We start from the raw sequence: 13747 nt of genomic DNA on the forward strand, positions 1-13747 counted from the left end.
ATATATTGTCTCGAAGGCTTTTACAATGGGGAGATTGAACGAAGGCAGCAAGCAGGCGTGCAGTAACGGCACATAGGAGGCGCACGAAAGTTCTCTTTTTTTTTTTTTCTTTTTTTTTTTTTTTAGTTTTAATTCATGGCCATGTGTGGCTAAGTTTTTATACTTGGTTTAAGGAAACGGAAGTCTCAAAATCAATAAAGCTATAAGATTTAATTTATTTTTATCATTCAATTTATGCTTTAAATATGAGATGTTCTTCAATATCTATCTTTATGATTGTTTTATTTAATTATTAAGAGGTCTACTAGTTTATTATTTGTTGTAATCTACTGTTAAGTAGATATCAAATCCGTAATTATTTGATCCCTTTAATTTATGAAGAAACTAAGATTTAATGATTTGCTGCATCAAAAATTATTAAATCTTAGGAAAAACGCTCGACTAAATTAAATGCAACTGCTTGTGTTGTTTAGTTTTATCGATTTTTCTAACTCATAAGGTTTCTATTAGATTAAACTTTTAGCGCTTGTCTTAGGTTATTTAATAGTTAGGGTTGATTAGATCGTTTGTTTTCTAATTAACTATGACTAAAAATAGATAGGAAAATAATTCTAACGGTGAATATTTAGAGTGTAAATTAATATATATTTGTATCAATGATCAGATGTAAGATTCCGATGGTGGATATTAACTTAGACCAATGTTTGTTCTTTTAATTGATTTCGATATTTTAATTTGATTGACTAGTTGTTAATCTTAAAGTTGATTTCGTTATACTCAAACTCTCCCTCCATTAGTGTTCACATAGCATAAAACTAGGCTGAATACTTTTCGTGGGAACGATTCTTACTCACACTACTACATATATTTTTAAGAGTACAAATTTTATTTTTGATTGACTGCAAAAACGTGTTTTCAGTCATTTCAAAACAAACACTCAAATCATAAAACTAAAAATAAATTTAAAATTCAAAACAAAAACATGAAAAGAACAACGAGTTTTTAAATATGTTTAATAGAGTTTAATTATTTTTTACAAATTTACTCTTATCACGAACACATAATATTACGTGATTGACCATTAAGATATGTTAATTGGATGTCTAAGAGACGCAACCTACTCTCTCAACTCAATTAAGTTGAGTAAGTTGAACACTTTGTTTCATGGCCTTGGACTTGAAATCATCCAAATAATGCTGGTAGAGATATGAGACAAAGCCCCAAACAGCCAACAACATGGCAATAGCCTTGACGCCATCCATCTTGTCATGGAAGAAGATCACAGCACAGACAGGAACAATAGGCAAGCCGAGGGTGCTAATGACATTGCAGAAGAGGGAGGAGACCTTGAAAATCAGGCCCACTACGCCAATGGAAAACATTTGCCATATAATGGCCGTCCACACCAAAGTCATCACATACGAGACTTTCCCTAGCCCAAACTCATCCATCTCCTGCCTCAAACTTCTCCACTCCCCGCTCGCAAAGAGCCCCACCACGATCGCACTCGTCGCCACCAGCGACTGGTAGATTATCAGCCTCACTATCACCTGAAGGGTTGAGCTTTTCAGCACCTTTTGGAAGAACACCTGGTCAAGCATAAGCATCGATCAGCAGATCCAATATATATATATATATATATATATATATGCGAGTGTGAGGGTTGAGCTTTATCCTCTTTCAAATTGTTTAATTTTTAAGTCATGCAAAATTTAAAAATTAGATAATATTTAAATTAATAACGTATTTAAATAAATATATTTTAAATTATTAATTATATAATTAGTTTAAAAAATTAATAAATTATTAAAATTTGATAAAAAATGAAAATAGATATATTATTAAATAAAATATATAAAATATTATTTTTTAATAAAATAAATTATAAATTAATGTCCAGATAAAATTTTATCACTTGATAAATTATATATAATTATTAAATAATATATTAATATAATATTTAATTAAATTAATATATATATATTATGTGTTTTATATATATATATAGGGAAAAGTAAATAAATGACGACAATAAGAGGAGGCGATGATTGAGATGGGGAGACGACGAAGGAGAAGATGGATGATGACAAAGAGACAATGATGGATGTGGCAAGAGATGATGATGGACGCGTAAAAAAGGAGATTCAGACGATAATGATGGTGATAGTGCTAGGCTAGAGACGAGGATGAACGACCGGTCATGAAAGAGACAAAAGAAGATAGAAGAGAATAAGGGTGTAAATATTTAAATTGTGTAAAAATAATTTTATAATTTGCTTGATTACCGTCATAAGTTGTTAAGAGTTTGTTTAAAAAAGTTGGAGATAAATATTTTGAATAAATTATTAAAACAACTTATAAATTTAACAGCATTTAAATTATTAAATTTTAAGAAATATATAATAAAATGAGATATATAAGTTAAAAAGAGTAGCTTAACACCCTTTGTTTCGTAGGAAGTCCTCCTCAACGAGTTATTGCAGAAAAAGTAGGCCCCCGACTGAGAGAACAGTACGTGGACCTTCATCTTGTTGGTGCACGAAACAGCCGCATTAATATAGTTCTAACGCGAGTGAATTCTTAAAAAACTCAAACCAACGTCAATACAATAAAATTAACAATACTAATACTCCCGGGCATAGTCTAGCGGAGAAAGGGCACGCTGAAAGTTTATTTAAGGGTTTTTAGCGTGGGTTCGATTTTTGAGAGAAGTAGAATACTTTCTTTTGAGAAGAATTTTAAAAATGGTATTAGTGGTGCCAAAGTCTACCATCCTGGTCACGAGGGCACATCCAGCGATTTATTTTCTCAATGTAACTCTGGGATTAGGGTGGTTGAGATTCCAAAAAATAAACAATACTAATGGCTAATATCGATTTTTTTTTTTTTTTTTTGTCCGTCTTGTCTTACCTGGCCTGCGGAGAGCAGCAGCGCGTACCCGGCGGCCCCAAAAGCAGTGCACACGAAGCCGATGATATACTTCCCTCTCGATACTCTACCGGAACTCGACGAGTCATCTGGTCCAAAAACCAGGAGAACAGAGGAGATGGTGAGGAGGACGAGAGAGTTGATTATGAAAACCGTGAGCTTCTGGGCATTGAGGAAGAAGGAGAAGAAGGCATTGAAGCCCAGTTGGCTTGCACAGATGAGGGAAAAAGTAGAGGCGGGAAGGTATTGCAGCCCTATAGCAAACAACATGCAGTCGCCTGCTAGGAATAAGCCAGAGCCAAAGTAGATTGAGGCAAGGAGCATGGGAGAAACATTAGGTGGCCTTTGGTGGCTGCCATTTGGGGCAGATTGCTTGAGGAAGAGGAGAGGGAGGAGGACCGGGAAGCCGCCGGGCTGCACCAGGGTGGCCACCCACTTGCTCTTTCCGCCCTTCTCGAAGTAGAGTCGGCCGAGCAGGGTCGCGACCGACTGCCCGGCGAGCACCAAGACGGCGTAGACGGCGACTTGTAGCCACCGCCGGAGCTCAGGGACGGTTGGTTGGGGGTTTGATGATGAGTTTCCATTTTCAGCAGCTGATGACGATGAGGTTGCTTCTCTGCAGCCTTGCTCTGCATTTGTGAATTATTAGGAAGAGATGATCAGTAAAAGAGAGGGAATATAGAACATCATTATTAATTAGTTTTGTCGGTTTGGAAGCCTACCGATTTGGAGTTGAACTTCTTGAGCCTCCCCCATGCTGAAGAAGATGTCAACAAGCAGCTAAAAACATTTTAGAGATGCAAGTTTTGGCAGGCAGTGAGAATTAATCTTGAGAAAATATCAGAAGCTGGATGGAGAGAGAGAGAGAGAGAGAGAGGGGTACATATAATATAATAATACTGCTATGGGGAGAGAGAGAGACATATAATACTGGACGAGAAAAGTCTGTAGAATTGGCCCACACACTTTCTCAAATCTTTCAATAATTTAAAAATACTTGTTTTACCCTATAACCTAGTCTCTCCTCCAACCACCCCTGATCCATCATCGTCGTCTCGTGTCTCTCTTTCTTTCTTGCATCATATATACACGCATGCGCGCGTACACACACATATAATTATATATATATATACACGCCATTATTGGGTGGCCGAACCACACAAACACTCTCTTTCTCTTTGTGCGATGGCCGCGAGATCGATCGTGTTGAATAATGACTTATGATGTTGCTGAAATAGTCAAATAAGTTAGGATTTAATACTGACATGGAATTGAAATTGTTTAAGTTGTGTTAAACTTGATCTAGTGTTCAGCTATTTTTTAGGAATTTTTTGTTATGTAACGTGCAGTAGATTTGGCTACCTTTTTTTATGTTTTTTCTATTTAAATAAGCTGTATAAATAAGTTATTGAAGACTCAATAAAATTATGTTTCATCCATTTTCTTCTTTCTCCATAAAGAATACCAACAGAGTAGTATCAGAGCGTTTTTTTTTAGGGACCTGTGAGTTGAGAGAAACCAAAAAAATCATATTCATAAACACTCAAATTCAAACCAACAATCTACAAAGATGGAAGCATAATCAAATCACGGAATGTCGGCAACACCGATATTTGGTGGCGACAACTATCAGGTATGGGTTATTAAAATGGAAGTCCATCTCATGGCATAGGATCTTTGGGAAGCAGTTGAGGAAGATTACGTAGTCGTTGATTTGCCGACCAATTCAACTGTGAACCAAATAAAGATTTACAAAGAGAGGAGAACAAGGAAGGCCAAAGCCATGGCCTACTTGTATGTTACAGTTTCTCTTAATATTTTCACAAAAATCATGAACCTATCTTCAGCAAAAGTCATTTGGGATCATCTTAAAGAAGAATACCAAGGCAATGAACAAGTGAAGAATATGCAAGTGTTAAACTTGATCAGAGAGTTTGAAATGCAAAGAATGAAAGAGTCAGAAACTGTGAAGGAGTACACTGACACGTTGCTTAGCCTTGCTAACAAAGTAAGATTGTTAGGTAAGGATTTTCCTGATCAAAGAATCATTGAAAAAATACTTGTTACACTTTCAGAGAGGTATGAAACCACTATCTCTTCTCTAGAAAATGCAAAAGATCTGTCAAGCATTTCTTTGGCAAAGCTACTTAATGCTTTATGGCTCAAGAACAAAGAAGGCTTGTGAGGAGAGGAAGAGCCATCAAAAGAGCTTTGTAGGCACAAACAAGGCCCACTGGTGAAAAAAAAGGTTTGGAATCACAACAAGAAGCTTGTAAATGCTGGAAACGACAATAGTGGAAATTATCCACCTTGCCCATACAGCAAAAAAAAAAAAAAAAAACAATCATCCACAACACAAGTATTGGTGGAGGCCCGATGTAAAGTGCAACAAATGTGGTCAATTAGGTCACTTCACAATTGTGTGCAGATCACAATAACAAGAAGAAGAAGCTAGAGTTGTTGCTAACCAACATGAGGAAGAAGAGTTATTTTAACTCTACTAAAAAAAAAAACCATATCCATGCCTATACCCCAAAACCCATAACCATACCTATGCCTCATAACTATAAACCATAAAATGCCCATATGCTATATCTAAGACATGCCAAAATTAAAATGCTTTGCATTTGCAACCTCAAAGTCAAGAAAAAGTGTTGAATAATGACTTATGATGCTGCTGAAATAGTCAAATAAGTTATGATTTAATGCTGACATGGAATTGAAGTTGTTAAAGTTGTGTTAGACTTGATCTAGTCTTCAACTATTTTTTAGGAATTTTCTGTTATGTAACGTGCAACAGATTTGGCTACTTTTTTGTATGTTTTTTCTGTTTAAATAAGTTGTATAAATAAGTGATTGAAGACTCAATAAAATTGTGATTCATCCATTTTCTTCTTTCTCCATAAAAAATACCAACAGGTCACAATCCACACACACATACTCTCTCTCTGTTCTTCGAATGCACACACATATACAAATACACACACGCACAAATATATATATATATATATATACACACACACATGGTCGTAGCTACCATGGTCGCGAGCTTTCCTCGACTGCTGCCAATTGGGGAACATTGGGTTCCTTGACTGCTACAGGTATGCATTTTTTTTATTATTATTTTAATTAAAATTTTTTATTATAATAAAAAAATTAAAAAACAATACAAATAAATATTTTTTTTAAATATATGTATTTTAAGTAATTATAAATTAACTAATTTTATATAGGTGTGTATATAAATTAACTAATTATATATATAGGTGACTTTGTGTGTGTATATAATTAATACTAATTTTGAATTTTCTTAAGTATTAACTAATTCAACACCATGATTTAAAATTTAAAATTAGTTAATTTATAATTAAATGTAAATATTTAAAAAGAATTTATTTATCTGTATTATTTTTTATTTTTTTTATTTATTATAATAAAAAATTAATTAAAATAATAAAAAAAACACTACTAGCCAGGGAACGCTAGCTTCCATGGCCGTGGCCATGCATGCGTGTGTATATATATATATATATATGTGTGTGTTTATGTATATGTGTGTGTATTTAGGGAACAAAGAGAGAGAGACAGTGTGTGGGTTGGCCACTATTACTGACCCACCTCGTGATCATTGCACAGAGAAAGAGAGTGTGTGTGGGTCGGTTGTAATGGCCGACCCAACAATGACGTGTATATATATATGTATGTGTTTGTGTGTATATGATGCAGGAGAGAGAGAGATATGAGGTGATGGCTGATGATTAGGAGTGGTAAGAGGTAAAAGTGGGTGTAGGGCTTTGGAAGTAAAATAGGTATTTTAAAATTATTGAAATATTTAATAAGAGTATAAGCTCTGAAGAGCAATTCTATCAACTGTGGATAGAATTTCCGTAGCGGGCTTTAGCGAGCCTTGCGAAGTCGCTACCAACCACGCAATTGTCCAAGACGTGGCGTGTGAACGCGGATCAAGTTTGCTGCCTAGTGCATCCCCCTTGGGGATGGAATGATAATAAAATGAAAGCGAGTTTTGTTTTTTTTTTTTATATATATTATATTGCGTATTTAATTAATATAAATGTATAATATATTTATATAAGAGTAGCATAATAAATGTTATATCTAAATGTCCAAATAATATTTTTATAAAATAAAATAATAAATGAAAAGAAGATTCTCGTTTGCTAGGACTAATAGTAATGGATTTAAATTTTCATTCATAAAACACCCTAAGCCTAAAATTTATCTGAATTTTACAAATTTAATCTTGTGTTTTTAAAAATGACTTCCACCTTTCTCAAGATTAATTAATTATCACATATCAAATACCTATTGTTGTCAGATAATAGTAGTTAATTTTTAAAAAAATTTAAAATGCTCTCCCAATCTCTACTCCTTTTATTTTTATTCAATTTTTTTTTTTAAAAATTGAATAATATAACGAAATTTGAAACCCACAAAGGTGTGTTCCAATTGTGGAACCTAAGACACATTTTGAGTTATGAAAGGTTGGGTTCAAGAAGAGAGAGAGATTGATATAGAGAAAGATAAAAAGATTTTATTGACATTATGCATGTGCCTGTGTTTGTTGACATAAGACAAAAAGACCTTGTTGAGAGGGTGTGCTCGCGCATGCGCATATACATGCATAGGCATGTGTAGAGAGAGAAAGAGAAAGATGTGCAATGAAGAAAGAAATTGCATCGTTAATGACTGATCGAACTAATCAGTTACTTGTCAATATCATAGTTTACATGATAAAATGGAAAGAGAAACATATAGAGGAGAGAGAAAGATAAAAATAATCGATTATATATCAATGATGGTAGGCAACGTGGCAAAATAAAAAAGAGAAAGAGAAAACATCTCAAATACAAGAATCAAAATTGTTCTTGATTTAGTTTGTTAACTTTAAGATATAACAGTCACTTTTAAAATACAGAAATAATTGATATAATTTAGACAAATTTTAAAGATAACCTCTACCTTATATTTATTAATTTGGTCAAATTAATTTATAAATTATTATAAATATTTAACAAGCTTACACATTATACACTACAATGACGTCCATTGTCGTTCACACACTTATCCCAAAAAAAAATCTTCATTTTGTCAATAATGCAGGGCCCCAGAGTCCAGGTAGCCAGTTGATAAGATGATAAAGTTTTCCATTTAATGCCAACCAAAGATGCAATGACAATGGCCTTGACATATATCAACAAAAGATAATGTTATTTGTACATATACAATTTTTATAAGTAGATTTATAGATGGTTTCAAGGATCATTTTGTCCTATTCTCTCCTTTCTTGGTGACTATTTTGCTCATTTTTCCTCCAACAACCTCTCCTCGCTCTCTCCTCTTCCTCTCGTTGCTGTCATCGCATCCTCGTCATTGCAACTAACCATCCATTGCCGACTTCTTGTTGTCGTTTTTCGCCTTCGTCGCCTTGCTTTCTCTCGTCACTACAACCTCTCGTTGTTGTTACCTCGTTGCCGCCTTGCCTCTTCACCATTATATCCTCCAATAATTTGCTCATTTCTTGGTATTACATCAGAACCCTAATGCAGCGGCGAGAGGTGAGCCAGTTGTTGGAGGATACAACAATGAGAGATGAGGTTGTAGTAGGTAGAGGAGGCGATGTTGTAACAGCAAGAAGAGGTGAGTCAACTGTGGCAAAGAATAACAGTGGGTGGTCAATTACAGCTAAGAGGAAAGAGAAGAGAGAGAGAAAGAAATAAACAAAAATCGTGATATATTTACCTTGTACACTTACTTGTTAAATCTCTGTACAAATAGATAGTATGACCCGGCAAATGGCTTGAAGTTGGCCAATGAAGATGGGTGATCGACAGCCAGGCCAATAGGCCCTGGCTAGCAGCCAAGCCATGTCACAAATCACCAACCAGCGTGGGCCGGCCAAACACGTCCTTGGACGTTATGGCATTAATTGTTGATGTGGATGCACATTATTGAGTGCCTGTCCGTGTTGTCCTGCGGTGGTGTCACCTAGCTGTTATCTTTGAATTTTCCTATATCTGGAAACTGCACTTTTGACTGTGGGCAGTAACCACCGTCCATCGTGTTGATTTTTTAGTTTCCCAGTCGAATGATTTGGAATGACTAATAGTCCGTTTGGCTAATTGATTTGACCGTTTATAAATTATTAGTATGGCTTAAAAGTTATATAATTTTTTTAATTAAATATTTTATAAATTTAAATAACTTAAAAATTATATAGTTTAAACCTAATTCAACAACTTTTTGAAAAACTTCTTTGCAAAAGCTATATAGAGAAATAGTCGCGTTGACCATTAAAATTACCTATTTACCCTCAACCAAAACACCAATTTCTAACCCATATCTTTCTTCTTCAACCCTCTGTAACTAATTTTCGACTATCACTGTCATTTGTCGTCCATCGCCATCCACCTCATCGTCACTCCAGCCATTTCCCCCACCGTCACTTCTAGCTCCTTAGTCATCTTTGCCTGTTGTCTCCAGATTCATCGTCGCTAGTAGCCCCTGTCTCAAACCCATCCTCGTCCCCATCAGCCGCCGGCTCCAGCCTCAACCATCTTCGACCGCAACCTTAATCGCCCTCCGCGCCTCCATCGTCGGCCCTATCCTTGGCGACTACCCTGATCGCTGCCTGCTCCCAATCGCTGTGTATATAGATATTATATATCTGATATTAATTTAATGATAATATATTATAAGAAAAAAATAAAAAAGTGTATATATAGTGTATTAATATATTTTTTAATAATTACATATAATTTATTAATATTTAATGATAAAATTTTATATCATACAATATATCTATTTTAGTCTTTCTATCAAGATTTAACAGCTTATCAGTTTTTACAAATCAAACACATAATTTTTAATTATTAGTTTAAAAACATATTTATCCAAACACATTATTAGTTTAAACACTATTTAACTTAAATGCTATAACTAGCTTAAACACTACCTAACTTAAAAGTTTTTAAAAAAAAAATGCATAGCCAAACTAGCCCTAAGATCAAATTTGTCTACTTTGAATGATTTGGATTATGCCGCCAAATAAAGGTAATTATCAAAATAAGGGTTAATCGGTGACAAAATAATTTTATATAAAGTATTGGAGTTTGAACCAGTATGACGATTTAAAAAGTATAATTATTGTTGAAAGATAGTATTCAACTAGAAAACTGTAAGATTAGAAGATAAGTTTCACATAAATTGTATTAAATGTTCAATTTTGAGTATATATAGAATGTGTTAATATTTAAATTTATCTAACAAGTACATCAAAAAGAAAAGTAATCAGTCTCTAAGATTAATCCGGTAAAAGTCATATAGTCATGTGAATAAAAAAAAAAATTAAAGAAAATATATCCTAGAAAAAGGCGGTGGTTAAGTGTCCTTTCCAGTTCGCTTAATCCTCTACTTTTTCAGGAATGTTCCTTCTTTTCCTTGTTCAAAAGGTAAAATCGCTCACCCGAGCGCCCCTCACACCTGGCCCAACAGAACGTGGGAGAAGGTTAATCATGGTGACCCAGCCGGATGCAGTGGCTAGACCTGGGATCACCGCGCACAAGGAGCCCCCTCACTTTGGAGAGAGGTACCCCACACTGTCGCTTGCAAGACTCGATCCTTGATCTAAGTCTAAAATTCATCACGAAAAATATTTTATACCCCTTCTTGACTAATTGAACTGCCCACGTGGGCACGTTTCTTCTTTTCCTTTGTAGTAGAAATGGCTGTCAAAGCATGAACCCATTTTTATTTTTTGAAAAATATTACAGTTTATAGTTTATGCAAAAGTGATAATTATTCAATTGTACTTTGTACGCACACAATTATTAAATGTCATGTCCTGTTGAATTGTCGATTTCTGTAAAAGGGTACCCCATGACAATTTGTAAAAAGGATTAGCCGATTAGGATTATGGCACCACAAATCCTATTTGGAGTCACTTATATTTAAAAAGTGACAAATAATGTCTCTTGAAATATAGTTTGAATAATAAAAAACGAGTTGTGATATATCGGTGTTATTTTGATTAATTATAAATTTAAATTTTGATATTCTCGAGACACATTTTGTAATTTATCTTTTTCAATAAAATTAAGAAATTAAACGTTAGAAGCCTCTCAATAAAATTTAGAAAAATATTTAAGTGTACCAAGCTTATACACTTAAATATTACATATTTAGACCCATCTATATACACTCGTTATACTAAATTATTTTCCTATAATTTAAATTTTCAGAAGTTGGAGATATCTTACTCTCTTGGATGCTTTGGTGGTCTTGCCATTGTTAAATTAAGTAATCTGGTCCACTGATGATGTGTTTTTCTTGGCAACAGACAAGACAGACGAAGGTTGCAAATAATAAGATGTGTTTGATTAGAGGTGTAAAGTGCGGCACAATTTTAATTTTATGAAATTTTAATTTTTACGCATTTTTTATAAATTTTAATTTTTTGATTTCAAGAAAAATCTTTAATTTTTGAACTATGATGGAATTCGAATTCTATAAAAAAAAATTATTTAATAGAAATTTTTTAAATTTAAATAAAAAATAATTTTCATTTCCATCAAACACACCCTAAAGTTGAAGTTGAAGATGCTATCGAAAATGACCTAAAGTTATCAACTGCTCCACCCTATTTTTTTGACAAACTTGCATAAATCTGTGCTAAATAATATAACACGTTGTCCTTGACCTTTCCACAAGAAAGTGATAGTGACGGTAGATTTGTAGTCAAGTGGAGTATAGTCTATTGGTAAGGGCAATGTTGAATGTTGGTGACCTTGATATGTAAAGTTAAATATAGTTTTATTTATTAAAAAATAAAATACTATGAAACCAAAGCATACTACTTAGTATCCTAAATTGTGTGTTCAAGTAAAGCTATATTAATTTAGCACTGATTTATGTTTTAGTAAATGAATAAAAACCAAGGGAATAATATATATACTTATTTTAGGCACTTAATTGAGAGATGATTTTTAGTACCAAGTAATTTGGGTCACTTACATTAAGATCTCGATTGTTATGAAGTGCGGGTGTGGTTTAATTTTTTATTTAGACCCCTTTTTGTTATCAATATCATTAGTCAAATCTAATTCTTATCTTCTTCTTCTCTTTTTTTGTATCTGTCTCTATTACTCTCAATACTGTATTCGTTCAACAACTAGACTGTTGCCTATCAAGATGTTATTTTTGGTTTTTATTTTAGTTGAAGTTTAATTAGTGTAATTTTAACTTAATTAGGTTTATTAGTTTACTTTTAATTAATTAAAGTTTGGTTAACACAACCAATGTAGCAATATCTTATGAGCATAACTGTAAAAAGCCCTTTGTTTCTAAAGAATGTTTGGCTTGATGAGCTATAGAATGAGTTGAATATAAGAATCTGCAATATTGATTTCATTAATCACAATTTTAGCAAATGCAATTAATATTAAAGATAATTAATTCATCTACATTCAAAGTAATTAACGATGCAAAATATCACTAATAATACATATTGACAACTAAATATCCTAATTATCAATGCCCCTCTATAATACATATGGCTCTTTCATGCTTCAGGGAAGGCTTAAGAAGAAAATAATGCAGACATATGGTTTGGCAAGGGGTTCCAATTGATTTATTTTGTTTATCTTTTGTGTTTATTTTAATTAAAATTTAACTTTAGTCTAACCTAATTAATATAATTAATTTAAAAGACTCAAGTGAAAGAAGTTTATAATATATAGAGAGAGTGTTCATGTAAAATACTGAACTACAAAAACTTTTAAATTTATTTTAAAATTGACAACTTCGAATCCATATTTAGAAATGTTAGCTAAGTGTTTAAGAGAGTGGCTTGATATAATATATTTGTATATTTATGTATTACATATTTATATTAGTTAAACGCATAATATAATAAATAAATTGATATAAAAATATTATATTAAATATTATATTTAAATTTCTAGATATAATTTTAAATAAAATTTTATGTTTATAATTGCATGTCTCTAAAACCCCCATTATTCTTTCTCAACCCATGTCTTAGGTTTGATCCCTTTAACAATTAATACTTGATTTGAGCCTTCTCTTTTTGATCTTCTCAACTCAGACCACACAATTAGAGCCTACCATGTACCCATTTCTTTTCTCATTTTATAATTATGAATGAAAGTTTGATGTATGTGTTATGAAATTTATTTATTTATTTTTTGATTTAGTAAAAGGAATACCTTTTCGTATAAGAAAAATATGGGTACGAGTTAAACAATATTTTTCTTATTTTAATCAAAGAGTACTCTTGTATATTTAAAATGTTCTACTAAGCAAGTATACATCATTGCCTCTATATATGTTTATGGAGAGGAGTTAGGTTAATTTAAGTTTTGATGGTTCTTTTTTAAGGACTGTAATCTGTTCTTTTTCCTTCTTGTTCTTGCAGGATATATATACCAGCTTCTTAGAACTATTTACTTCTTTCTGCAACAAATTATTTGTTCTTTTTCTTCTTCATTTCCATTTGGCTGTTAATCCCTTGTAAATTTCCATTTTTTTGTAATCTGGTCACATGATGAGGAGCACTTTTTAAAAAAAGGATTTGGTTATGTGTCTTCATAGATTTTTTTATTCATCTATATAAATTCGTAGGAAGAAAGCTTTGAATTGTATGCTTTGTAGTCTGGAATTCAAATTTGTCTACAATTAGAATTGTTAAATTGATCTAATTAGGATTTTGAATTTGACTATGATTGAGAATATGAGATATTGTCAAATTGATTTTGAGTGAAATTTATCTTATCCGGAGAAA

The 13747-nt window shown here is 32.7% G+C and overlaps 1 protein-coding gene across 1 annotated transcript; it reads right to left on the minus strand.

Moving 5' to 3' along the window:
• Positions 1-985: 985 nt before the first annotated feature.
• Positions 986-3851, minus strand: LOC127793941 (purine permease 21-like). The gene is made up of 3 exons (XM_052324760.1): positions 3651-3851; positions 2911-3557; positions 986-1589 (listed from the first exon to the last, which is right to left on the minus strand). The coding sequence occupies exons 1-3, from the start codon at positions 3682-3684 to the stop codon at positions 1131-1133; spliced, it is 1140 nt and encodes a 379-aa protein (XP_052180720.1). The 5' UTR covers positions 3685-3851; the 3' UTR covers positions 986-1130.
• Between the last annotated feature and the right edge of the window lie 9896 nt (positions 3852-13747).

Source organism: Diospyros lotus, chromosome 2 (assembly GCF_014633365.1).
Source record: "Diospyros lotus cultivar Yz01 chromosome 2, ASM1463336v1, whole genome shotgun sequence".
Taxonomy (NCBI): Eukaryota; Viridiplantae; Streptophyta; class Magnoliopsida; order Ericales; family Ebenaceae; genus Diospyros; species Diospyros lotus.

What these genes read in the sequence shown, in the direction of transcription:
- LOC127793941 (XM_052324760.1), bottom strand. Translation starts at nt 3,684, where the DNA reads ATGGGGGAGGCTCAAGAAGTTCAACTCCAAATCG. An exon ending in AGAAGTTCAACTCCAAATCG is followed by an intron (nt 3,558 to 3,650) that starts GTAGGCTTCCAA and finishes TCACAAATGCAG; the next exon opens with AGCAAGGCTGCAGAGAAGCA. An exon ending in TGCTGCTCTCCGCAGGCCAG is followed by an intron (nt 1,590 to 2,910) that starts GTAAGACAAGAC and finishes ATGCTTGACCAG; the next exon opens with GTGTTCTTCCAAAAGGTGCT.